This window comes from Myripristis murdjan, chromosome 22 (genome assembly GCF_902150065.1).
Source record: "Myripristis murdjan chromosome 22, fMyrMur1.1, whole genome shotgun sequence".
Taxonomy (NCBI): Eukaryota; Metazoa; Chordata; class Actinopteri; order Holocentriformes; family Holocentridae; genus Myripristis; species Myripristis murdjan.
In genome coordinates, this window is record NC_044001.1 from 22766557 (window position 1) to 22791679 (window position 25123).

The 25123-nt window shown below is 42.2% G+C and overlaps 1 protein-coding gene across 1 annotated transcript in view; it reads right to left on the reverse strand.

The window, feature by feature from the left end:
* kif6 (kinesin family member 6) overlaps positions 1 to 24852 on the reverse strand; it is a 60672-nt gene extending 35820 nt beyond the window's left edge. Inside the window, exons 1-11 of the mRNA XM_030044697.1 lie at positions 24657 to 24852; positions 22801 to 22910; positions 21430 to 21504; positions 16746 to 16893; positions 15618 to 15727; positions 13298 to 13427; positions 9615 to 9821; positions 9085 to 9228; positions 8531 to 8617; positions 3009 to 3112; positions 1006 to 1111 (exon numbers count right to left, since the gene is read on the reverse strand). Of these exons, the coding sequence (XP_029900557.1) occupies positions 1006 to 1111; positions 3009 to 3112; positions 8531 to 8617; positions 9085 to 9228; positions 9615 to 9821; positions 13298 to 13427; positions 15618 to 15727; positions 16746 to 16893; positions 21430 to 21504; positions 22801 to 22910; positions 24657 to 24716 (1281 nt within the window). The 5' untranslated portion in view covers positions 24717 to 24852. The remainder of the gene's footprint in view (positions 1 to 1005; positions 1112 to 3008; positions 3113 to 8530; positions 8618 to 9084; positions 9229 to 9614; positions 9822 to 13297; positions 13428 to 15617; positions 15728 to 16745; positions 16894 to 21429; positions 21505 to 22800; positions 22911 to 24656) is intronic.
* Between the last annotated feature and the right edge of the window lie 271 nt (positions 24853 to 25123).

The following is a 25123-nucleotide window of genomic DNA, read 5'->3' on the forward strand; positions in this document are numbered from 1 at the left end:
CTGAAATACTACTACTGTTGTACACTGTAATGAGCTGAAAGCAGGCCTGTTGTAGAAATTATGCAGAGTTCAGAACCACAGGATTGTGTCTTAGCCACAGTAAGAATTCTTGAGAGTCTCTGGTTTAAAAACACACAGTGACCATAACCTGTCGACATTTGACACCTTATATCTAATTAGCTGACGAAAACATGGCAAACACTGAGTGTCTAGACAGAACTCTGGTCATGGGAAAATCAATAGTCTTACTGAGAGAAGTTGGGTGTCACTGGCTTTTCAATGGCTTTAACTTTCAGTCAGAAAGCCTAAGCTATTTCTTGATAACATCAACGGGTTTTGGCATAGCCTTCATCACAGGTATAACATAAAAACGGGGGGTTCTTATCCTAGTGATACTACAACCTGTATCCTCACTTGCTGTTTTATATTCCATTCTATATTCCATGAATAATATGGAATAGAGTTCCCTACCAACCAAACAGTGACATTAATTAAATTGAAAGATGAAGATGAATTCTGGAACTCAACCAGAGAGGGAAGAAAACCATGGGTCTAATAAAGAAAGGGGATCAAACTGTGGTTGATTCAAACGTAATGCACCTCCCTAATGAAGTCAGGAGGGGGAGCCATTTAAAAGAAGTGACTGGTCAGCTGGCCACTGCTGGATGGAGTGACATGAGCAGATGAGACCTGCTCAGTTGAACTCTCACTGACACCATGCTGGTCAGCATGATTTTTTCTGATTTTCTCGTCTTAGACACATGTATTTAAGAGCTTACGAGCTTAAAGGTTGTTAAACTGAGGTAGAACTCCAGACCTCACAAAAACATGAACGTTTCCACATGAAAATTGGTCAAAACATATGCAATTTGCGATATTTTCCCTACGATTGCACTAGTATCTTGATAGCATGTGTATCTTGAAGTACTAAATGGAGGGGGAAAAACAGACAATAACAAAGTTTGGCAGGACAGTCAGTCAAAGACAGGCAGAGAGACACAGTACCTTCAGCAGAGAAAAACAGTGCTGGATTTTTCTCATGTCTGGTCCCAAAGACAGTGTCACCTCAGGATCAGGGTCATCCAGAAATGCCTTGAGTACCATTTCCAACCTGCACACACACACGCACACACACACACACACACACACACACACACACACACACACACACACACAGACACACACACACACACACACACACACACACACACATACCCAGACACAGAATTTCTAATAACTTACCAAAACTTAAACAAAGGCTGCATTCCATGCCGTAATCCTTCTCCATCATACTCAGTGCAGTCTCAACAGGCACTCAAACAGTTAAGATCTATATTTGGGAAGAACTTCTAATGTTTAAAATTTGGGTCCAGTCAAAGACAACTATTTACTTAAACCTGTGTTCCAGCTCCAATCGGCCGGCCTTTTGATAAACTATCACTAGATGATAGTCCAAACATTGGTTCTTCACGCTCTGGAAGCGACCACTGGAAAAGACCAGGGGGCAACCATCCAGACGGATCCGATGTAGGCACGACGATGTGCGGTCTTCATTTTCCGCTGTAACATCGACAGCATAGAAACACATTGCGTTTACACGAGAAAGGACTTAAAACAAACATGGCGGTCTTGTTTCAGGGCCCTGCAAGTCATCAGGGCCTTTTGATACTAAGCTAGATTTTACAAAATTCCCTTCAACACCATGTACAATATTTAGGGAGAGAGGACCCCATCATCTTTCATATGCAAAAATTCAATAGTTTCCAAACAGTTCCTCCAAGGCGTGAGACGATGTGAGAAAAAAACCAATAACAATTTTAAGCTTGACTTTTGATTGTAAGGGAATGGATTGATACTGAATCCAGAGAGGTGTTCAGGACAGCAGGACCTGCTGCTTGTGGAAAAAAGACTTGTGGAAAGTTGAAATTTGTATGGCTGAAGATATATGTGCCTTTGGAAATGTGACAACAAATAAGCCAGGAAATGTTCACATGCACAATCATTTGGCACTGGGGATAAGTCAAGCCATAAACTGGAGAGGAAACAGCGAAAGAAAAGTCAGCATGTCAGTGAATGTGGTCACAACAGACATCATTAAAATCCCCCTGCGTGAGTTTGACCACAAACGGGGGGAAACCAGGGATAATCAACCAAGTAGAGGGGAAATAATAAAAAGACGGTCCGAGGGGGCCAGGGAGTGGTAAATACATCAGCACTGGAGAGGGAGGTGTGCCAAGTCCTTGATGGAACCGGTGGCCTGAACTCTGGCCCTGACTGACTGAGTCCCAGCAGACGTAAAGCAGTCCTGGCTCAAGGAGAGCCTTGGGAAACACCATTAGATCTGGTTAAGCCTCAGTGAACGAGGTTTCAGCTCAGCAACGACGCATAGCCAACAGCCTAAGCTCTGTAGGCACTTTCGGCAAACCCCAAATAGTCATAAATCATAAAACATATTTGCTCAAGAATCTCCTGGTCTCGCGCATTACAAATACAAATTAGTGTCCCAAAAAAGACCGTCTGCATTCCTCTCTGGGTCTAAGCGGTGCTGTAAACATCTTGGAAGGCTGATATGGGAGAGCATGGCACTATTCCCGTCCTCACTGTCCTGAGATGACTGCCTCACCGAGGTCTAGTACAAGTGCTGTTCACATCACATACACAAAACCACAAACACACACATAACCGATGATCCTGGGGCCAAAGGTCTGATGGGAGCTCCTCCAGGGCATTCTCAAACCAAATTTCAGTGATTTTGTTCCCTTGCCTCATCTGTCATCATAAAATCTGGAGGTAGCATCACAAGTTGGTTCTGATTGCGGAAAAACTGACAGTTTACCAGACGCATTAGACTGATATGTGCAGTAATGATATCCGCCATGCATGCAAACATGAAAGCTGATATCCAGCATTAATCTCAAACAGCATTTTTAAATTAGGTGAAGAGACAACAGAGTGACTGAGTGGCTGGCCTAGATGGATGACGAATCCAAACATCTGAGATGACATACTTTTGGATCTCCTCCTCGGTTAGTTGGTCGTTTCTCCGTTCTCCGCTCACCATGGAGAGTTCTTCCTTCAGAGACTGGATCTCCCTCCTCAGACGTGTTATCAGCTGAAACACACACACACACACACACACACACACACACACACACACGCACACAACACACCAAAGCAGGGTTTGAGGATCTATCATCATGAAAAGTGTTTCACCATGCAAAACATATAGCCTTCTGTGATGTGAAAACCAACATTTGTCCAAACAGCATGTGCCTTGGATACGCGTGTATTGATGCAAACATGCATACTTGCTCACACACACACACACACACACACACACACACACACACACACACACACACATGCGCGCGCGCGTGTGCGCACGGACAGAGGTTATTTTGCCACTGCCAAATGATGACAGAATGCTCCTGAAAATGATCTTGCGGCTTATCTTACTGATGCATTTTGAGGTCATATCTAAGCGATTCCAGACAACTGGATGCTCATGCGAGAAAACACAGGAAGCTCGTGATACCACACCAAAACATAAAATAGCATTAACCAGCTATGGTGGCAAAAAGAAACACATAAAACCTCCTGCTTCTGTCTGTCCACACGTGTTTGGTTAAGGCCCCGTGCTCCAAACCAATGGGCTCGTTGCCGTTAGTAACCGCTGTCCGGGTCCGGTTACTGTATATATATATGAAAAAAAAAAAAAAACTGAATATTTCACCAAGACCAGACATAGCCTCTTAAACCAGTCTTTAGACAAGGATTTAGATAGACATCTTTGTATAAAAACAGAAATAGCAAGAATGCACATTAATGTCAAAATAACTATCAAAGCAGAGACGGTAGGTTGGTAGGACTTTATTTTTATATAAACCTGAAACGTTATTCCACTTATTCAACCTGACAGAAAGACATTTCTCTGGATGCCCCTACCTGCTGAGAAATGGTAGCTTCGACATCGCCATTTTTGATTTAGCAGATTTTGTAACGTGATGTCTGGCAGCCTTGAGGCTTTATGTGGTCTTTATCATCGGAGAAATTCAAGACATGAAAGGAGAGTTTGGCAAAAGTAACTGTGTCCAGGGCCGGGCCTGTCTGACATGTAACCTCTATTCTGTGAGATGAATTCATGGTCCTCCCTCTTTCCTCGTCTACGGGGTCAATTCATGGAGAGGCCAAAGTCTGAACAGTTTCATGTCATCCTAGAAGGGGATCAGTACGAGACTAACTAGCACCCAAAGGTTTAGCAAGTTCAGATCATGGACGAAGTGGCAGCAAGAAATATTAATTGTTTAAAGCTCCAGTGTCTTTAAATTAAATGTGTAACTGCAGCCTGATTGACAGTCTGATTGACAATTCATAAAAGTTAAGAGCTACCACTCTTTTAAAGAATACTACCTTTGATTTAATGTGATGACTGATTAATCAAGCAAATGATCTCTTACTGATGATAATGGGCTGAGCACATTTGAAGGCTAGCATTCATAATTCTTCACATTTCACTTTTTTTTTTTTTTTTTTTTTTTTTTAGTAATTTCTTGTATGTGAAGGAGGTTGGCATTCCCTGTTTAGTGGGATTAGGCTCAAATCCTAAACCCCTGGTCCACAGCAGGGTTAAGGGGTTAGAGGTGAACTCACTTGACATGTGGCCTCACTTTGATGCAAGGCAACAAGCTGGAACCTCATGCTGTGTTACTACTGACCCTGACTTGTGGAGTGTGTCACAGCATGAACCTAACACGCTATGCTTAAATATAAGAGACAAAACAAACATACCATACTGACTGACCACACGATTGACTTGTCTCTGTGACTTACAAGGTATAGGAAAAGGCATTCTATAATTTGACGAAATAATAATCCAAGGATAGATTGACCTTTCCTCTATTTCGGTTGAATAAAAAACAGAGGCCGGATGAGCGGTAATAAAAACTACACACCATTCACACCACGAAAACAACATATAAAACTGCCTAAAAAACAAGTGGCAAATGTTCCATTTCTCACATGAACCACTTCTTTCTGCAGCATAAATCCCACTTTAACTATCCCCACTGGATCTGACCACACCACAAAATCCTGAGGCTGAGACTATGAGACTGAACTGTCTCAGGAGCGGAGGACAAACAACAGAAAGTGGCAACTGTGTGCCAGAGTCATCAACACTCATGACACAAAGTTGCTAGGGAGCCAAGCTTGATTGAAGGCTGCAGCAAGGTGAAAGGTCAGATTAAGTGATCTAACTCTGCAAGGCCACACTTCGAGCAATCACGTCCTTTACATCCACAGCCACACTGAAGTCAGACACTGTGAACTCAAGACATTCTTGAAAAGAAACAGGCCCGCTATGTGGTTTTGGGTAGATGCCACTGAGCTAAAGGCAAATTTGGTCCATAATCCACCCCATATCATATTTTTTGACACTGAATATCATAGCTTGACCATCATTCGCTATAGCCGCTCCCTGTATCTCTTTTTTGGAACCACACACCCATGGTCTGATGTAATTCTCCCAGCTGCATCCTCAAAGGCTGACCGCTAGTCACTGGTCAGCGGACTTGGTTGCAGTCTATTTCAGAGCTGGTACCACAGCACCACAACGGGCTTCCATACACTCAGAATAAAACCTGACTCAGGCCATGTGACTGATGATGTCAGCATATCTTACGGAACGCGAGGTCAAGGCAAAGTGGTGAACAGAGATCCAGCGAGGCTCAACTGGTATTGTGGTGGCACAAGCAAAGACACAGATGTTGGAGAGCTGGCAAAGATTCATATTCACTCACTCTCTGTCTTTCTCTCCGTCTTGTTGACAGCAAAGGCATAGATGCGAGAGTAATAACTTTAAAAACATTGAATGTACACTTCACATCCACAGTCGTCAGACAAACAGGACAAATGACAAACTCGGCATTAATTAGACATCCTATTATATATTATACTTGAAATGCATGTATTATGTAGCACACCATGAACAAGGAGGGTGCTATTATGGGCCTCCTTTTTATGTAGGACTAGGAAGCATGTTTTTCTACTACAGCCCAAAGTAGGTCTTTTATCTCTCTCAACAAAACAAGAACACATGGGCTATATTCTGTGCATGGTATCATTTAGGCATTGTGGACAGCCTAGGGTGAGGTGCGCTGCACTGCACCTACCACCACAACGGTAACAAGCAGCGTCGTTTCCCCCTCGGCCCGAACGAACACAAGCCGCTTTGACGAGACAGGAGAAGAAGGCACGACCGACCGCAGGAATTTTCACACCAGCTTCCCAAACATGTCTCTGTGGCGGGCTAGAAGCAGGCTTCTGTTTGACTCGCAGGTATGCGCTAATCAGGACTGTCTCCTGAAGCAGAATGGAGTGTGTGCGCACATGTGCGGGGAGGGTCCAGGTTCAGCAGGGTCACACAGCCTCCCACTACCCTGAGCTTAACTACATAACAACACCATAAGATCAACTATTTTGACCCTTCAAGGAACCTGGTATTACAGAAAATAATCTGATGGCTATCCAGTTCAGCTCAACAACCACAAAACATCCTTGCATAACATGCTCAGTTTTCCCAAAAGTGCACATTTGGCACAGTTGGAGAGTGATACACGCTATAGCGAGGTGGTGGAAACAACTTGGCAGTCTTGACAATTGTTGATTGCCTCCTCTGACGATTGTGGAGCGAGATTAGCTGGGTCTACACGAAGGATTAAGGCTGGCCTTGGTGCTCTTAGAGGAAACTACCAACCTAATATGGTGTGGTCTGTAGCGGACTTCAGTATGATCTCAGGTCACTTTCAGCACCTCATTCTTTCCCATTCATGACCGACTTGTTAAATGTTTTGTGTGGTCTGACTGGTTTCCTGCTGTTCAGGCCCTTGCATTATGTTTACCTTTAGAGAACGTTTTCCTTTGAAGAAGTGAATTTTGTTGCCTGTAGGCTACAGTAGAGGTCCGTTAAAGGTAGTGTGTGGTCTGAATAGTGCACTGAGTACCGATTGTTAGATTGTGAAAGGCAAACTCCAGGCTTCAAATCCATTAACAGAGCAGGCAAACCCCGCAGACAGTGTGCCTTCAGACAGGCCAGGCCAAAAATGGGAGTCTGAGTGTCACCCCAAACCAAGATGAATGACATCATTCTAATCTGCAAAATGCACTGCTGCCTTCATTTTTTTTCTCTTCACCCCAGAGAAAGAAAGAGAGTGAGACACAGAGAGAGACACAGACAGAAAAAAGGAGAAATGAGAAACACACCAAAAAGCCATAAACAGAGACAAGAAGTTTGCCCATGGAGTTTGGGTTTGCCTGGAGCTGTAACCATGCCGGACCCAATTGGGAGCAGCCAGACACCGTCACAATTACTGGGCCGGCCGCAGACTCTCTTAAAAATACCTCTGTAGGGTTTGCAAGTGGCCAGCCAAGACTCAGTAGCAGTAATACAGTAGCAGTTGATCCCCAGGCAGATCCTGGTGGGAGGGGAGGAAGCGGGCATAATGGTGATGACTTACTACTGTATATCTCTCGAGGGGCCTGAGCAGCAACTGCCAGGTCTGCTTACTGGTTTACTATGGTAATGGTAACAGTGAGAGGTACTGTACAGAGAGGAAGGGGAGGTAGACAGGGGCGTCCTGGTGCTACCTAACCCTTTACTCACATTGTTTAGGGTTAAAAACTGCAGTTTTCCCTGTTGCTTTCATCATATAAAGTGCATGTAATGAAACGTAATGAGAACTCCCTTGAAAATTAAATTATAGGAAGTATGGGCATATGTCTACAAAATGAGAGAGTGTGAGGGCAAAAGACAGAATAAAATAATGGGTCACATGTGTGTCTCCTGTGTCTTCCCTTTTCTGTCTTCCTCTCTAGTTTCCCACTAAAACATTGAATCAAATATTAAATAAAAATACTGATACTGATGAAGAGGTGAACAGACTGCCCACTACCCTAAAACTATAAAAAAAAATCTTCCACAGCATTTGGGATATACAAGAATAAATAATGTTATGAAATAAGTAGGTCTTTGTGGCTGTGTGCATGCGTTTGTGCTTGTTTGTGTGAGTGTAAAGGCATGTATACACACCGGTGTCCAGCTGGATGCATCTTCAAGAGGTTGTGTAGTATTGGGATAAAATATGCCATAACAGAGTTGAAGGCATGTAAACAAGACAGAGATAGAAGGCAAACAGGACCTGTGAGCTGTCTAAATACCACGCGACGGACAGACATCCACGTGCTGAAGGTGGAAAAACGTTTCTTCCAAAATGACACTGACACTGGAAAAAGCAATTTAGTACTGGAAGTCTACAGAGGACACTTAAGGACATGGTGGGTTACACTTAGTTAATGTTAGCAGTTGGATCCTTGATGCAACTTATTCACTGATCAATTTAGGGTCTGGAAGCTATGCGGAGGGTCTGGCCATAGCATGGCAGCACATTAAGTCATGCCTTTGTGGTGTGATTGTGCGGCTCAGCATGGGATTTGTAGTGACTGCTGACGTGCTGTGAGTGTCTGGTTGTCTCACCAGAGCTGGATCCAGTTCTTCATTCAATAACGCCTCATTCTTGATGAGAGCCACGCGCTGGGCAAAGCGACATGTTGAGATGGACTCCTATAGAAAACAGAGGAATGTTTTTTAGGAGTGAATCCAAATGGGCTTCTACCATTCTCCTAAGTCATATATTAACATGCATTAATTATACCTGCAATGTTTACTTTCATGATTGTTGAAAAAAACTTTACCTGATGATGTATATCTATTAATATTATCTCGGAAGGTGAATACATGTAGGCCTTGTAGGCCTGGGAATGAATCAAGGTAGAAGATGTTCATATTTTTCTTTTCATTCTTTGCAATAATCGACATATTTTCAGTAATTTCTCTGAAGCATATTAAATGGTGCAGCATTTACGTAAGTGCTTATTTATTTAAGTGTCTTGAAAACATAAGTTCGAACTTCCATTGGAGGTCTCATGAGAGTGCATATGAACAGTTGATACATTTTTTAACTCCATAGTCCTGTTTCTCTTCGCTTTTTGCATTTTGTCTGAACATGGCCTTTGGTTGCTCATCCTTACACCAAGGTTCATCCTGTCGACTGAGACAGTGGCAATCATGGTGGTCATGCAGTTGCCCCCCAGGCTGTCCCTCAGCACAGAGGTCATCATAGAGTTCCTGTATGGGATGTGGGAACGGTTCTTCTCTGACAAAGCTATGATCACCTGGACAAGAAGAGAATGAAGACTGAAGAGAGTCAAAGAGAAGTTCATTAAAGGCAGAGATGGAGGTGGCTTATGAAAAGCACATCTGTAATATAAGTAAAGATCTGAGAACGGTTGTGTGATTACATTTTCCAAAAGATTAGAAAGCATAGAAGTGACAGGAAGTTGGTTCATCAAATGAAATACAGTATGTTGAATCTATATTGCACAAATGAGCTTGCCTGAATCAGCACAAGATATTCAGTGATTTAACTTGTGGCCAAAATGCATTTTATGACATTTGTCAAAAATTGTACTCCAAAGTATTTTTTTTTTTTTCACATCTTGCTTCCTATACGGGGGTAATTGGTCAAAACTGAATATAAATTCAAAGCAGTTGTGGCTACCTGCTCCAGGTAATGAAGAGAGAGGTTGATGTACTTGGCCTCAGTGAGCAGCTGTCCACCTACTCCAGTCTTGCCCACCCTCTCTGACCCGGCAAGATCCACCAGGTGGAGCTTGGAACGTCGCAGGGTAGCCGAGCCCGGCTCACGCCCGCACAAATGCACAGTGAAAATGCAGTGGGAGCGTGTGGATGCCTGATTCATGGGGGTCTGTGAATGATACAGGCGAGAAGATGAGTAAAGAAAGGCAGAAAACTGGGGAAAATAAAAAAAGGAAGAAATAAACATGTTATCCCACATGAATGGTGAATGGTGCAGTTCCCTTCACAAGCACACTTCATCAAAATCCAATCAGTGGTAGATTTAGTAGCACAGGTGACACATAAGACTTTATAGTGAACAACAATATACAGCTATAGTTATTGGTATAAGTATACTTATGCTTCCAATGAGTGTACCTCTAGAATTGTAAGTTCGCAATGGCATGAAGCATCATTCTGCCACGTTTCAGCAAAATCCAGTCAGCTGTGTTTGAGAATCATGCATTTTACTGTATCCTCAAATGGGAAAGGCTATAATGCATGTGGTGAACACAAGAAAGGAAAAGGGAATTCTTTATTCTTCAGCTGAGGTACTTTCTGGTTTGAAGATCAAAGCCACACCATGTGTAACTGATGAGTGATAAACACATGGTGGCGGCTTTACAAAAGCAGAGGTTGATTTTTCAGATGGTCACAGTAACCGTAGACATCAGGTTGAGACCAGGAGAAGACAAAAATAGAGTGTGACTCATCCCACACAAACAGGCTTTATTAAGTAGAGCCACTCATGAGGTGCTTACTAAGAGTGCACATCAGTGAGCTTCATCTTCCTTTTGTATTCTTTTCTGTTTGGGCAGTAGCCCTAGGCATCTTGCACAGAAGATGCAGGAGTAAATAACCATAGGTTTTAATTAGTACAGAATGGTTACCCTTTTTAATAGGGCACATCTTGCCTTTAATTAGCTTCTTATGAAGAGTGGGATTCTCTTCCCTTTGTGGAATGGTTTATGGCCATTGATCTAAGATATGGGCATGACTCACATCTCATGCAGTCTTGAAAGGAAGGTCGTACACATGCCAGGTTATGTATTTCCAAATGGTGCTCAGAACCTGACGTGTGGTTGGCATAAATGTGCCAACACTTGCCAGTTGGGGTAATGACAGCTCATGGCACATGTTTCACTACCTTAAACCACTGCTGTCATCTCTTTCCTTGCTTCAAATTCCTTTCACTCTTTGTATCACAATGTAGGCCAAACTTAACTACACTTAGATTTATTTACCTTCATTTCAGTCACACTGAGATTTATTTCCAAGGGAGATGCTGACAAGTGATGGCACACATACTAGGACTGTATCATTAGCTAGGGTCACGTTTACAGTATAGAGGATCAGGTTTGTTATTTCCCAGTTAATAGCTATGATTGTTCATGTTTACTTATCATCCATTGGAGCCAAAATTGATTGACTGATTGATTGAGTTAACCATTAAAAAGGTGTTTTTGAAATTTGTATGTCTTGCCTCAGTGCTTGGGTCTACCTGCCTACCAACCAATTGGACCATTCATCCATCTTCCTCCTCATTGAAGGTCATTCAATTGTCTTTCCTTTCACAGAGTTCCCCCTCTCTTCCTTGACCTCCTTCACCACCGCCTCATCTCCTCTCGTAACCCTAAGCCTAACCCCTTTAAAACAGCAGCAGGACAATATAAGTTTGCTGGAGCCACGTCCTTCATTTGCCTGTGGCCTCGATGGACCGCGTGCTGACCTTACACTTACCATATGCTGACCACACACAGTGCTGCAGTGAGTCAGCATAAAGGAGGCGTCTGGGGCTACAAACCCATGAACCTAGAGATCTCTGATTCAAGAGTCTGAGAGAGCAGTTTCATTCAGACCACCAGCTGCGCCCTCCTCTCACCCCCTCATCCCCCACCCCCAAAGCCTACACTCGAGGTGTGCTAAGCAGGGAGATGGGATATTGAAAGAGGGGGGAAAGACCCCGGCCTCACATATGGCCAAACAGAAGTGAAGGAAAGACAAAGACAAAAGACCATATGAGAGGAAATGTTTCCTGGTGAGGTTGAAGGATGGGTGAAGAGTTGAGAAGGTGTATTTTATTTCCTGTCCAATAAAACAGAGAAGCAAGCTGCCAAGTCTCCAAGTGAGTGAGCTCATAGTCTTTGGAGTGTAGTGTGGATGGATGTATCATCTTTTATCCACATGGCTGAGAGCAAAAGAAGAAAGAAACCAATTCTGTGAACTTTGAAGCAAGTCTATGTGGAGTGATGAGTTCTGGGATGCTTCTGGCATTGATGAATTGGCAATTTTGACGGTTCTTTGTTTGCTTGAAGGTCAAGGGAGATCTTCTTGTGAAGGAGCAAGTCCCAAAGAGGACGCACTAACAAAAGTCTGTGTGTGGGTGGACTGTTATGGACAAAACCGTGGGTTGTTGGGGACTCCCCGTTGAACTGTGCAACTCCCCGACTGCTCGAACAACAGTCTAATATAACAAGCAAGAATGTGTTTTCCACCAAAATATGCCCCCAGGTTATACAGCGATGGACACTGGGAGTGTGTCCTTATGGTAAACACAAGACAAATGCAATATTGTTTAAGTGAAGACACTGAGCTAAATAAGGTGGAATATTTGTAGATTAGAAAAGTGGTTTCCAAAGTGGGGGACCCCCAGAGGTCCTTGAGGGGCTTCCAGGGGATCTCAGGAAAATAAGGAATAGTTTCATTTCTCTAGAGTTCACTAGAAATTGTTAGGATACAAACAGAAATCTTTTCATGTCAGTGTCCCTATTGCAAAAATGCTTCAACTGGGGGTCAGCAGCTTAATGAAAGTCAACTTGATGGTCAAGAACATGAAAATGTTAAAAAAAAAAAAAAAAAAACTAGATTAGAGGAGCAGTAGACTGTTGTTTTTATGTGCAGTGAAAAAACAGCTATGAGACCGGGTACTGTCCACCAGTTCCTGTTCCACTGAGTTTAGAAGAAATTTGGCCTTGGATCCCAAAACTATTTTTTTGCAGTGGTTTTGTTTCGTGGAAGAATCTTGGCCACATCAAAAACTGAATCTGATACTCGTCAAAAATGAAAGGCAGTTCTTTGATTCAAAGTTGATGACTCAATTCACTTTTACTGTCTGGTATTTACTTACAAATAAACCAGCGATCAAAAAAAGTAAACAAGGTGAGATAAGCTCTTTTCTCCAAACCCGAGCTTGCAAAGCACTGAGCTAACCCACCACGTCTCATCGGCGTGGGGAGTCTGGTTGTCTGAGCATAGAAAAGAACCACCACAACATAAACAGAAATTACAGAGGGAATACTCGGTTTTACTGGGGAAAAACCTGGTAAAAAAGACCACAGGGGACCAAAATAATATTATAGAAGTGTCTTAAGGTAGCCTTTAGGGTGCATATTGTATTTGTACACAAATAACCCTTTATGTCAGTTACCCAGGGAGTGGTCAAACATTTTCTGCATACTGCCTATAATTCCGTCCTTCCTGTTAACACTGAATATATTGGTGTGTGGATAATTCTGTGGCTGATTCCCTAAAAGAAAGCTTCAAATACTGTCACGCATTTGCATTGTGGAGAATCCCTATGGAAGCCTTGGTAAACCTCCTCCTTACCTCTGCAATCATACGATTGGTGTCACCCAGGAAGAGGAGATTCAGAGCTTCCTCCTCATTTGCTGACTGCTGCAGCGACAGGTTCCTGAGGTGGATGTTCTGGTCTGGATCCTCCATGATTACTACCTTACTGGAGTAAAAAGAAGGCAAACAAAAAATGCTTTGCAGATGTGCCAGAGGTCTGAGGAAATCCCAGCATAATAAATGAAAGTTAAATTATGTATAAAAAATTAAGAAGCCTCACAAATCCCGTCAAAAGCCAAATAATCCAACACTGAAGCAATTCTGAAAAACTAATTATGTTAGTTATGTCATCTATTTCCCTCTCATTGCCTTGGCCTTGCTCAGTCTAAAATCCAAACAAACCACATCTGCAAGTCAGTGTGGGCTGGGACCGGGTCTGACACATGTGCTTTATCTATCCGGGGGATCATAACTTGATAATAGACAGGGCTCACTTCTAACAACAAACATGGGATGAGTTCTTGCCCACATCAAGCAATACAAAACAAAGCAGGCTTGGACAGATGGGGCTAGAGGAGCTGCTGTGATGTTGCCACATCATTTCCACCATGCCACCAGAGTAGTGACAGAATGGCTACTGAAGTGAGATGTCAAACAGGGCTGAATGACAGGAGAACACATGTAGGTAATTATGTTAACACATGTTGTTAATTGAGGTAGTTTGAAAAAACAGCAATCAGTCTTAATGTGATTAAAGGCCTCTGACCTAACAGGGTTCATTTCCTACCTAGCCTAACCTGCACCCACATATCAGCTGATTGTTTTGCATCATTTTACTCACATACGGTAATTTTTTGGGGGAAAATAATAAAAAATTTGTCTCACTTTATTTTAACCCTCTAAATAAAATGATTTATTTTTATTTATTTATTTATTAAAGAGGGGGAAGTTTGTTGTCTTTTGGTGGTAAATAATTGTATATATTTATAATTTTACTGCAATTGCGTGCGTGCGTGTGTGTGTGTGCGTGTGTGTGTGTGTGTGTGTGTGCGTGCGTGTGTGTGTGTGTGTGTGTTTGCGGTGTGCACTAGCAGCGCTCATTTAGCACCATATTGAGACACAATGTGAATGAGGATATGCGATATAGTCTGTCAGACCTGCCAGCTTCAAGTGCACATAACCAGGCATGCTGACAAGGAAGAATGCATGGAAAACATCTTCAAAACACCCATAGCAGACAAATTTTAGGTTGAGATTTATGAATGGAAAGGACCTTAAAATGAGAATGGAACAACAGCAAAAACAAGCTGTATGCTGATGCAGCTGAACTTGATTGGATGTTTTGCACAAAGCATTGTTTGGTTTCCTCTGGGTCTTCTAGTCAATGAAGGATGGAATTACACAGGCACAGTGCAAGTAAGATAGAAATGGAGAGAAACAAGAAACAGAGAATGAGAAGAAAACAAGAAGAAAGAAAAAAACGAAAGAAAGGAGGGAGACAGAGAGAGAGGGGTAGATACTGAAAGAGAAAAGCAGACCGACAGTAAAAGAGAGAGATTTGTCAGTGCCACAGCTTCTCCTTGAATCAGCAAGTGTGGCCACAGCATGGTCAACAACGGGCACTGTCTATTTCCAGAAGACTGTGATTTGTGGGTACTTAAACCTTGAGCTGAAAAAGAGAGAAGGAGCTAAAAAAAAAAAAAAAAAAAAAAAAAAAAGGTTTGAATGGAACTTGTTCAACAAGATACAGCACATGCAAAAGGATGATGCACTAACATGATGGCAAAAAAAAAAAAGAAAAAAAGAACTGAGTCCTCTTGTGCCAGGAATTCCAAGTAAATATAAAAACAGTGGGAAAAATGGAAAATAACAGACAGAAAGAAAGAAAGTAAAAAAGAAAAAGAAAGAAAGAAAGGAAGATGTGACTTAGAGGGGGCAACAAGACAGACAAGACTAGGACCATGAGAGAGGTAAAGATACAATACACGGGAGAAGAGAAAGCTTCTCAGACAGATGCAGTGACCAACTATGAAAAACTGCTTCTCCACATGAGCAGCTAGCTGGCCACTCAGCGGTAGTGTCTGCCACCAGGTCGACCACATCCATTGCTATCCCACAGGCTCGTTATGTCAGTTGGCAGCTAGTAGTGGGATGGTAAATACTAGGAGTAGAGTCTCCATGTTTCACCACACAGTGACTCCAGGCCAGGCTGACAAATGGCTACTCAGGACTAAGGGTAGGCTAAAGCCACATGTGTTAAGAGGAATACTGATTTGTCCTACACAGTGCTACAGCCTATCCTAAATGTTATGTATGCAAAGTGAGAGTTTATGTGTGCAGACATCAGTATACTGACGGTAAGTCCTCCAGGCGAGAGGCTTCATGCCGGGTATCCAGAAGGTCGTAGCCCACCTCATTATAGATCTCCAAGTAAGAGATGTGGGTGGTATACAGCATGCTGCTGTCCTGTGGAACAAAAATTATAGTACATTAAAAATGGATTGTGTGCATAAAGATGGCAGCCTCTTGGTTTGATGCCACACTTTCCTCCAGGCCAATCCACAAAGCCACATGTTCCCAGCATTTTTGACTACTGGCAAGAACAAATGTTTAAATTTGGATGTTTTGCAATATGGGAAGATAAATGATGGTGGAGAGAAACAGGAGGGTGCCATCTTAGAAAAATTGATCCATTAAATATGAACATATATTTATATGTAATACTTTAGATTTCTTTGTGCAGGAATGTGCCACTTATTTTACATTACTGGGTGGCAGGGTGGCCCAGTGGTTTCTTTGAACCAGAGCACTTGGGTTCCTCTGGTTCAAAGTACCAAAGAACTGGGTAGAGAGCGAGCATATGCCAGGCTAAAGTCTTTTTAAAGGACCATACCAGCTACTTTGAGTGTTTGACCCATTTACTGCAATTTCCACATTTTACATTGCAACAAACCATTTTGCAAATCATACAGGGGTACTAAAGATTTCACAACGTATAATCAAAATCCCTTGATTATCAAATATGAAATTTTGGTTGTAACACTGACCTTAAAATGTTCTGCTTCTGCCTTTTTTACAGTGATGGAATACTGGTGTGAAGAAAGTTTGAAGCCTGTAAAAGTTCCTTTTCATAACATAGTGGAATGAAGCCAATGGATGGTCATTTTTCCGACCTTTTATAAGTATATACATTTTGTAGATATTAGGCTAAACATGCAAAATCACTTGTATGGTCCTTTAAACAAGACATTAAACCTCTACCAGGTCCAGTGGCGATGTTTTGTAGCTGACCCAGGTCAGAGGTTGACTATTATAGATGTGATATGCTCCATTAATTGTTCTTTCACCTTTACCATAGACAGCTGAAACCATGAAACATAAAATGAAAGGCATATTCCTGAAATTTTGTAAATGTGCAGATTTGCTCTTCAGGCAATAAAACAATAAATCAATTGAGAAAACAGGGCCATTGTTCTGTGCTCACCTGGCTAAAGCGCTGATACAGGTAGGAAAGGGTGCGAGGGATGATGCCACGATCACTGTAGTGCTCTGCCCCCCCTGTGATGGTAAATGTCTTCCCGCTGCCCGTCTGGCCATAGGCAAAAATGGTGCCATTGTAGCCTGCCAACACACTGAACAGACACAGCCACACACAGGATGACACTGAGGAACTCGACCCTGCCTGGTCCTCAGCAGCTTCTGCAGATTGTCCAGTCTTAGTTATCCTAATGTAACGTAAAGGTGCACATATTCAAAGACTGTGAGGATCTATAACGCTTTTGAAAGGGCACCACTGGCCTAAGATAATGTTTGAGCATTGAGAAAAGGAGCTCATCCACATACTGCAATCTCTTAGTCCTAGCTAAAAGAACAATTCACCCTTGAATACCTAAAACTGTTAGACATAATCAGTTTGTTATGCCCACTGCATTTCAGAAGTTGTTTTGTGATGAAGTTTGTGGTTCTTTTTTGTGGAGTATCCACTCAACCCAATTATCTACAACAACTTCAGCTAATGACTTCCCATATTTTTCAGAATGACTTTAAGCAACTGCCAGAAAAGCACCACGAACCTGTTCCTTCCAATTTAAGGTGGGCATATGATAAATACAGTAAAAATACTGTCTGGCTGCTCTTTGATGGATTTCTCCTTGTATGATAATTAAATAAAAGTGCAAAATTGTGAGTGTAGAAACAAAACACACCATCAAACAATATAATGGGACCAACATAAGACATCATTAATAGTTGTCATCATTAATAAGTGTTTGGGGACAGATTTTACTTTAAAGTTCCAATCCCAAAGTGTTGTAGATTTATATCCTGAGATACATAGGTGAGAAATTATAGAATGCAGTACTGACTGGAACCATAGTGTTCATTTACATCATGTGTCTCAGTCTGACCTCACCATCTTAATTTGCAAAAGTAAGGGGGGACTGCCAACTATCGAAAAGCAGACACCAAAAGTCTGAGTGAATTGAACCTGACACTATAAATCCACAGGAAAAGACTGCAGTGAGTGCAGAGCTGCTATGGCGACAGACATCTGCCGGTGAGGGAGGAATGTCTCGGAGCTTGATTGAAGGAAAGGGCCAAACCCAGTCAAACTAGGCAGGGCCCGGTAAATTTTGGTTTGGCATTAAACTGGACCCTGCACGTGCATAGGGTCCTGAAAATCCATTCTTTGACGGGTTCTAAGCTCTGTTTGAATGAAATGAACATCCAAGATGATGGCACTGAATATATGAGGTGAAGGGAAATGGTAAGTTGGCAAACAAGACTCTCCTGTTCTGTAGTCTTGGAAATGAACCAGGAAGCAATTGTGAAATGACAGAGCAGCCCTGACACATAAGCCTAGATCAAAGGTGAGGATACACCCTGAGCTCTGTGAGTTGCCAGTTGCAAGAAAAAAGATATCATCTTGACACTATATTTTTCAAAATTAATTCTAAATGAACTAAAGCCTGCCACTATTTTCTAATGGAATTGCCAACTCTGTATTTGAGAAGTGTGCGGGTTTCCCTTCCTGTGTGCTGTACAATTCCACACCCTGCATGAAAAGGGTAAAGGAAAAACTCCATGTCAGTTTGTATAAAAAATTGCGTCCACTCACGAGAATAGTGGTTAGGTATTCTGACTTGGAAGGCCATTGGGTGGCCACTAAATCCAGCATGAGTCATGGCGGTGATTGGCAGAGGGGGAATAAGACACAGGCTCAGTGTTTAGTTTAATGTCAGTGCTAATGATGCGGCCTGGGCCCTGCCACTGAGGCCTGGGCGTTTCCCAATGCTTGTTCCTGTTTACACCTCAGCCTTCCTGGAGACTGGCAATGCTTCGTCCAGTACACTAGAGATCTCTGTTCTCCCAGTTCTTGTTTAAGGGAAGGAGTAAGTCAAGTATATTAAGGCTATTGATGCAATAAGGATAATAATACTGAAGGAGAACTGATTCAGAATATATGTTTACAGAGACACCTGTCTGAGCCACACCATCTCTGGGCACACATCACTTCTTCCTTTCAGTGTCTCTTATCTTGTAAAGCCTCTTCTACAGTATGTTCAATTCTTCCCTCTCTTTTGAAGTTGCACAAGGAAGCCAAGTACAGCGCCACTCCAGATGCAGCCTTGTGAAATGGGGTTAGAGAAAGATCGGGTAGAGAGGGCCGAGTTTGCCAGCCCAGCATCATTAAGCTGGCTCTTCCTCCACTGGAGCCATTAATGCTGGTTTGTTTTTAAACTACTGTGTTGGGGCTGAAATGACTGGTTTCGGTTACACCACAGTAGAGATGGAGACTGGTGTTCAAATGAACGAGTTAGAGCTTCTGGCTGAACTTCAGAGGCGTGCCAAGTACGACTGAGCACCAACCAAAACAACAACCTGACAGTTATTGCTAGCTGAGAGGATAGGCGCCCTGTGGCAAAGAATTGTTGAGAACTGAGTGTTGGTGCTCTGACAGTGAAAATGCTTCGATTCAAAGTGACGCTTGACTAGACCTGAATGCAAATGTTTCCCGACAACAGGGGCTTTGGGAAAATCATTGTCTGTCGGTCGAAATTTGATTCTGTTTTTGATTACCATGACAAAACTTGCTACTGTAACTGGGATCGTTTCAATATCAACAAAAAGCTAAATGGCATCAAGACACCAACTGGATACTGGGTCTCATATAGTTTAGCCTATGTCAGTCACAGCTGAAATGCCTTTCATAATCTCTTTCAATACCCTTTGTGGAAAGGATATGGGTCCTAAGCCCTGGCCTATTCCTGTGATTGTCTTTGAAGGCAACATATTCTAATAGGAAATGGAAGCTGAACAGTCAGCATTACTCAGTCCTGAGTTTCAGCCACTGTGGTGGGACTGAATTTTAAAGGTTAAGACATAGTGGATTTCTGAACATTCCATCAAAACGCTGTAAATGGGCATCCTGCACAGGGTGTGAGGAACCTTCAGTAGACTAAGACATGTCTGACCATGGGAACAGATTGGCTATGGCTAGACATGATGACTAGTACCCTTTAGACAATGTACCCCACAGTCATATCAAAGACTAAAAGACGCCAAGCTCACATTGATATGGCAGGACATAGCCTAGCGATGACTGCAAGCCTTCAAGCTGATGTCTACCATCTGCCACAACAAAGGGGTGAACTGTTAAGAGGGTGGCTGGGGAGGGCAACCCAATATCCAAGTCACTAAACCAGTCTGAGTCAGGTCAAAGACATCTTAGTCCTTAGTCAGCCAATCTAGACGCCTTACCATTTTGTTTATATGTCTTCTAATAGCAAAGATAATGCAGAGCACTTGTGGGAGTCTACAAATAGCCTCTATTATGACTAAGTGAAATGGAATCGAGACTGGAGTGGAGGGTTGAGGAGATCGTAGGGCTAAATTAAGCCAGGAAAACAGAGTATGGGGGAGAGGAAGAACCCTGTTCGGATAACAACAACAAAACCAACATTTGATCACAGGAAATTCCAAGTAAATTCCCTCTCCCCTTGGCTGTTTTCCCTTTGGGAAGCCAGTCCTAATTTAGGCTAACCTCTAAGCAAGGGTGAAGCTCTGTCAGACACCATAAGCATTCCCTTTGTTGAAATGGAGTGAAAATTGGGTGTAGAGGTAACCTGGAGGTTAGAGAAGCAAGGAACTGAATTTCGTCATGGTGGGACGAGCCTGTCGATTGGGTGATGTAAGTGCAGACTTGAAATGCACAACACTTCATTGCCTATGTGGTTACCATTGTATGTTCATTGGAATTAAGACAGGGTGAGATTTCTGTGGAAAAGTCTGGCTTTGATGTGATAATATGTATCATATGAATCGCCTCTCACAGATATTTCATTGTATAAGGTTGGCAAAGGTGGAACTTCTTCACATACCTCTCCATTTATCAGGACAGGACTGGAGTAACAGTTAACTTGCCCTGTTGAGCCTGAGGGCCAATTTGCTCTGCAGGCTAGGCGACACTATGTGCCTAACATAGTAAACAACAGCTTAAAATGAGTGAGCAACTATAGCATAGCACTGTATTGTGGCTTGAAAATGTTCTCACAGTCTCTAAGATGGCAGAGCATGCCATTTCATATGCCAGCTCAGTCCACTTAGTGGTTTAACTATAGAAAGCCAAAAATCACAGACACCCTCCATTTCCGTCGAAAAGAAAGCCTAGCTTCACTGTCTTCCTGTCAACAAGGCTGGCTCAGGCAGTATGTGTGGCCTGACCATCAGTGATGAATTTTTGAATTTGTGATTGATGTTTTAGGATGTAGAACTCAAATGATTTTATGAAAATGCTTTTAACATTGCCTGTGAGTATTATCAGTGTTTATTTACATTTTTACATCTGTCAGCAACAAATTACAATTGCCTTATTCCACTGTATTAAGTAGTGTACAGTATTAACCTGTGTGAAAGTATTTTAAATACACAATATCATTGTATAGGTACTTGAATATCTTCCTAATACATAATGTAGTAACAACTTGTAAGTACACATCATTTCAATGGGTTCATTAAAATTGTGTTGCTCCATTGCTGTACACATTAATATGATGTACTAACATTACTTTGGGTAAACCAGTGGTTAATGTACATAAATAAGGCAACAGTGAAGTGTTGTCCATTTGCAATTTGTCATTTTGAAAAGTGCAATGTCATGAAGATTTTACCTGTCTGCAACTGGTTTGGCAATGGTTTCAAATATCTCTTCCTGGTTGGCAGCTTGATCAAAAACTTTCTGGAACCTAGGCAAAAAGAAGAACAAAGACATTACCACACTGGCACGATACTTTACCTGCCAGTCAGCATTTCTGACTTTTTAACACTGTGCTAAGTAAACTAGAGACACAGAACAGCCAACCAGGAGCTGGAGAGAGAGATCAAAACCAATCCTACTGAAGTAAAGACATAAACAGAAAAAAGAACAGGCCTGTGTTCTTGTGGGTTGCAGTGCATGACAGAAGACACAATTTTACTTTGTTTATTTAGCTTACTACCATTGCACACTGCTAAAGTGTATGTTGTTTGTTTATCTCAAACATCCAAGACTTAGCACAATTACCCAAAGCAATGGTGAATAAGGACATAAAGCAGCCCTTCATTTCATTTCCCAAGTGGATGAGGAGGAGTTTAGTCATTCTGTCTTCAAAAGCGGTCACACCCCATCATGTTTTATCCCAGAGAAAGATGAGGGAGATGTGAAAGGAATCCGCCCCAGAAGATTGTTAAATGTGGAAATTTTATTTCTATAAGGGCACGAGGGAACCTCCACAGGCTATTATAAGACCCTGTGGTTTTAGAGCGCTCTCAGTGTCCACTGCTGTCTGACTCCCTAACTGTGAATTTAGGGCTTGGAAGCGTGGCATGGGCCCTACCCAGTGGGTATAAAAGACTGCAGCTTTCACCACCAGCCTTGAACAGATGTTCTGGCTGTGGAATGACAGAACTGGAGGATGAATTATTCATGGGAAATGTTCTTACGCAACCTTTACAGCTTAAATTTCAATTGGCTTCACACTTTCACTCTATTTTGAATGTTTACTTTATTCATTATAACAAAATATTTTTAGATAGAGCACTTTAGCTGAGCATAATTGAAAAGCAAAAGTTGAAAAGCTGATTCATATGGGCCTTGATTTTCTTGACTTTGGCAACACCTTTGCTGATAAGTGGTTGCTGTTTTGGTGTTTCACAAGAACTGGCCCTGCATAATATAATTATGAAGACAATCAGTGTAGACAGCAACATATTATATTTCGTCTACTATCTTGCATTTATTTCTTTAACTTCAAACAAAAACAAAACCCAGCTAAACCAAGGAAAGAGGGGTGCTTTGATAGGTGTTTGGAAGAGCAAATCCAAAAGCTTTCATGAGCTGGTGATTGTATGCTCTCAATTAGCAATGGTGAGTAGAATTACTAGATATACAGACTTCAAAAGCATGAATATCACCATTTGCTCTCCATGTCAGTTGGCTGATTTGGGAAATGAGCCAGGTAAAAAGTGTTTTTGATTCCACCACACAGCTCTCGGACACTCACCTGAATTTGTAGCTTTCCCTCTTGTTGTTAACAAAGCCATCGGCCACATCCTTGGGCACCACAAACTCCAGAGAGGCACCCGTCTGCTCCAAACTGTTCACAGAGTACACCTGAGACCACCAAAGACAACGGCAGAGTCACAGCCACAGTGGAACCAGAACTACAGGGTACTTAAGCATTTTGGTCCTCTAATGTGAAGCCCTGTGGTTTTCAAAGTGGGGTCTAAGCCCTCTCTGGGGTCTTTGAGGGGCCTCCAGGGGTTCCTCAGCAAAATGAGGAATAATTTAATTTCACTATAATTTAATTCAGAAGACATTAAGATGCAAAAATGTATGAGTGATTATTTTAATATGCTTTAATCCCACCACTTTGAATCTCAGTGTTCAAGTATAACATCTAAATACTTAGGCAAAATACCTAACACAAACCAAACCAAAGAAAATCACACAAGACAAAATCATTCTCAAATTGGTCTCTGCGGCTTAATCAGAGTCATCTTGGAGTTCCAGAACATGAAAAAGTTTGAAAAACCCTGGTGTAGTCTACGATATGTGCTATTTTGTCAGTGCTATTATGTGGTATATTACATGCAGCCTAACCAAACAGGGGGAAGAATACATCATCCTGGCCCAAAAATAAGGCTACACTTTTGGCCACTTGTGGTTTGGGTATTGTAAGGCCTAAAGTGAAAAGGTGGAATTTATGAAAACATAGGCTACATACTGGAGGAGCAACTCTGAAACAGCGGTCACGATCGAGGTACAGTGAAAGCAAGCTCTGCAAATTCACCTCCCCTCACCAAAGCCAAAGCCTTGCCTCAGGGGACACAAGACAACTGAACACATAACCAATATGGCTCGAGCTCAAGCAGTGGAGACCCCCCCACCTCCACCCCCACCTGCTGGTCCTGAGCTACAACATATGTTCTGGCATATGTTTCCGATGGACACTGATGCAATCACGAGTCCCCAGGGTCTGAGGAATAAAAGATAAGACTGAAAAGATTGGATTGTTTTTCACCGTCACTCCCGTCTGCGGTATTGCCCGCTGACCACCACTGTTCTGTTGTATCTTCACACAGACATGTGCAGAGCCTCAAAATGCCCCCAGGGGGTAGCTGTGCTCATTACATTCAGCTGGACAGTGTCAGCCCAAGCTAAAGTGCCACAAAACCCCTCTGTGTAATGTAATTACTTGCCACATCAGCTGCTCTGCTCCAACAATAAACCGGCCTTTACATCCTGAGGTGAAAGCCAAGACACATTCAAACTAAAAAAAAGTCATTCACTTTTTTATAATGGAAAAAATGTGTGTCCACTAAAGGAGGTTCATCTGATAGTAAAAGCACATTTGTATATTATATGTGTTTTATGCATTTCAGCAACAACTGGAACATTGCCAGTTAACTGTGATCCTATGGTAAATTTAGATGGTTTGCCAGTATGATATAATGCAGTATGGTTGCATATTTATTGTGTAATTGATGATGACACTTTTTATGAATATCCTAGGGTTTCTGGGGGTACAATGCAGAGGGGTAAGGTCTCTCTTGGTAGACTATATGAATTTTCTGATTATATATTCATATTGTCACAGTAAAGTAGGCCAAAGTGGATAACAATAAGGCCACTATTAGTAGAAAACCAGCACATTGGTGGCATGGAGCTCAGGCAGGTGTGTTTTGCATCTACTTTTTCACTGAGACCTTTCACTTTTTGCCACCTTGGTGAGTCAACACATCCCAAATAATGTCAGCTTAGCTAATATGTCTTGTTATGGAGTTTAGCTCAAGGTAGCTGTTAATTAATCTGATCTGAAGTTAACTTAGTGATGCTGCGACTTTGTTGTCCACTCACCGCCGTAGTTTTCCTACTGGGTTTAATACGAGCGAATATCTGTATCGTTTGTTTCATCATTTTTCTCCTGGAACAGGAATAATGCCTTCAGTGGAAACGCTTCTATATACAGTTACTTACAGTTACAGTAACCTACTACATATAATTTAATCGATAGCTAGCTGGCTGGGCTGGCTAATGTTAGCATAGCGCTAACCCCTCCTCTCCTTGGGGGTTGTTGTTGAAGCCGGTTGCTAGGTAACGAGTCATGTTGTCGCTGTGGGAGCCGTGGGACCTGCTGGCAAAGATCGTCTATTTCTTTGAGATGGCTCCCTCTACTATGTTAAAAACTGGTCAGGCTTCCGGTCTCTAAGTGCACTGTAAAGCACAAATGTAAGTGCTGGTTCAGACATATTTAAAAATAAATAAAAAAAATAAAGAGCATGTGAAAGTGACATTCTTCACTTATGCAATGCTGTTCTCTCCCC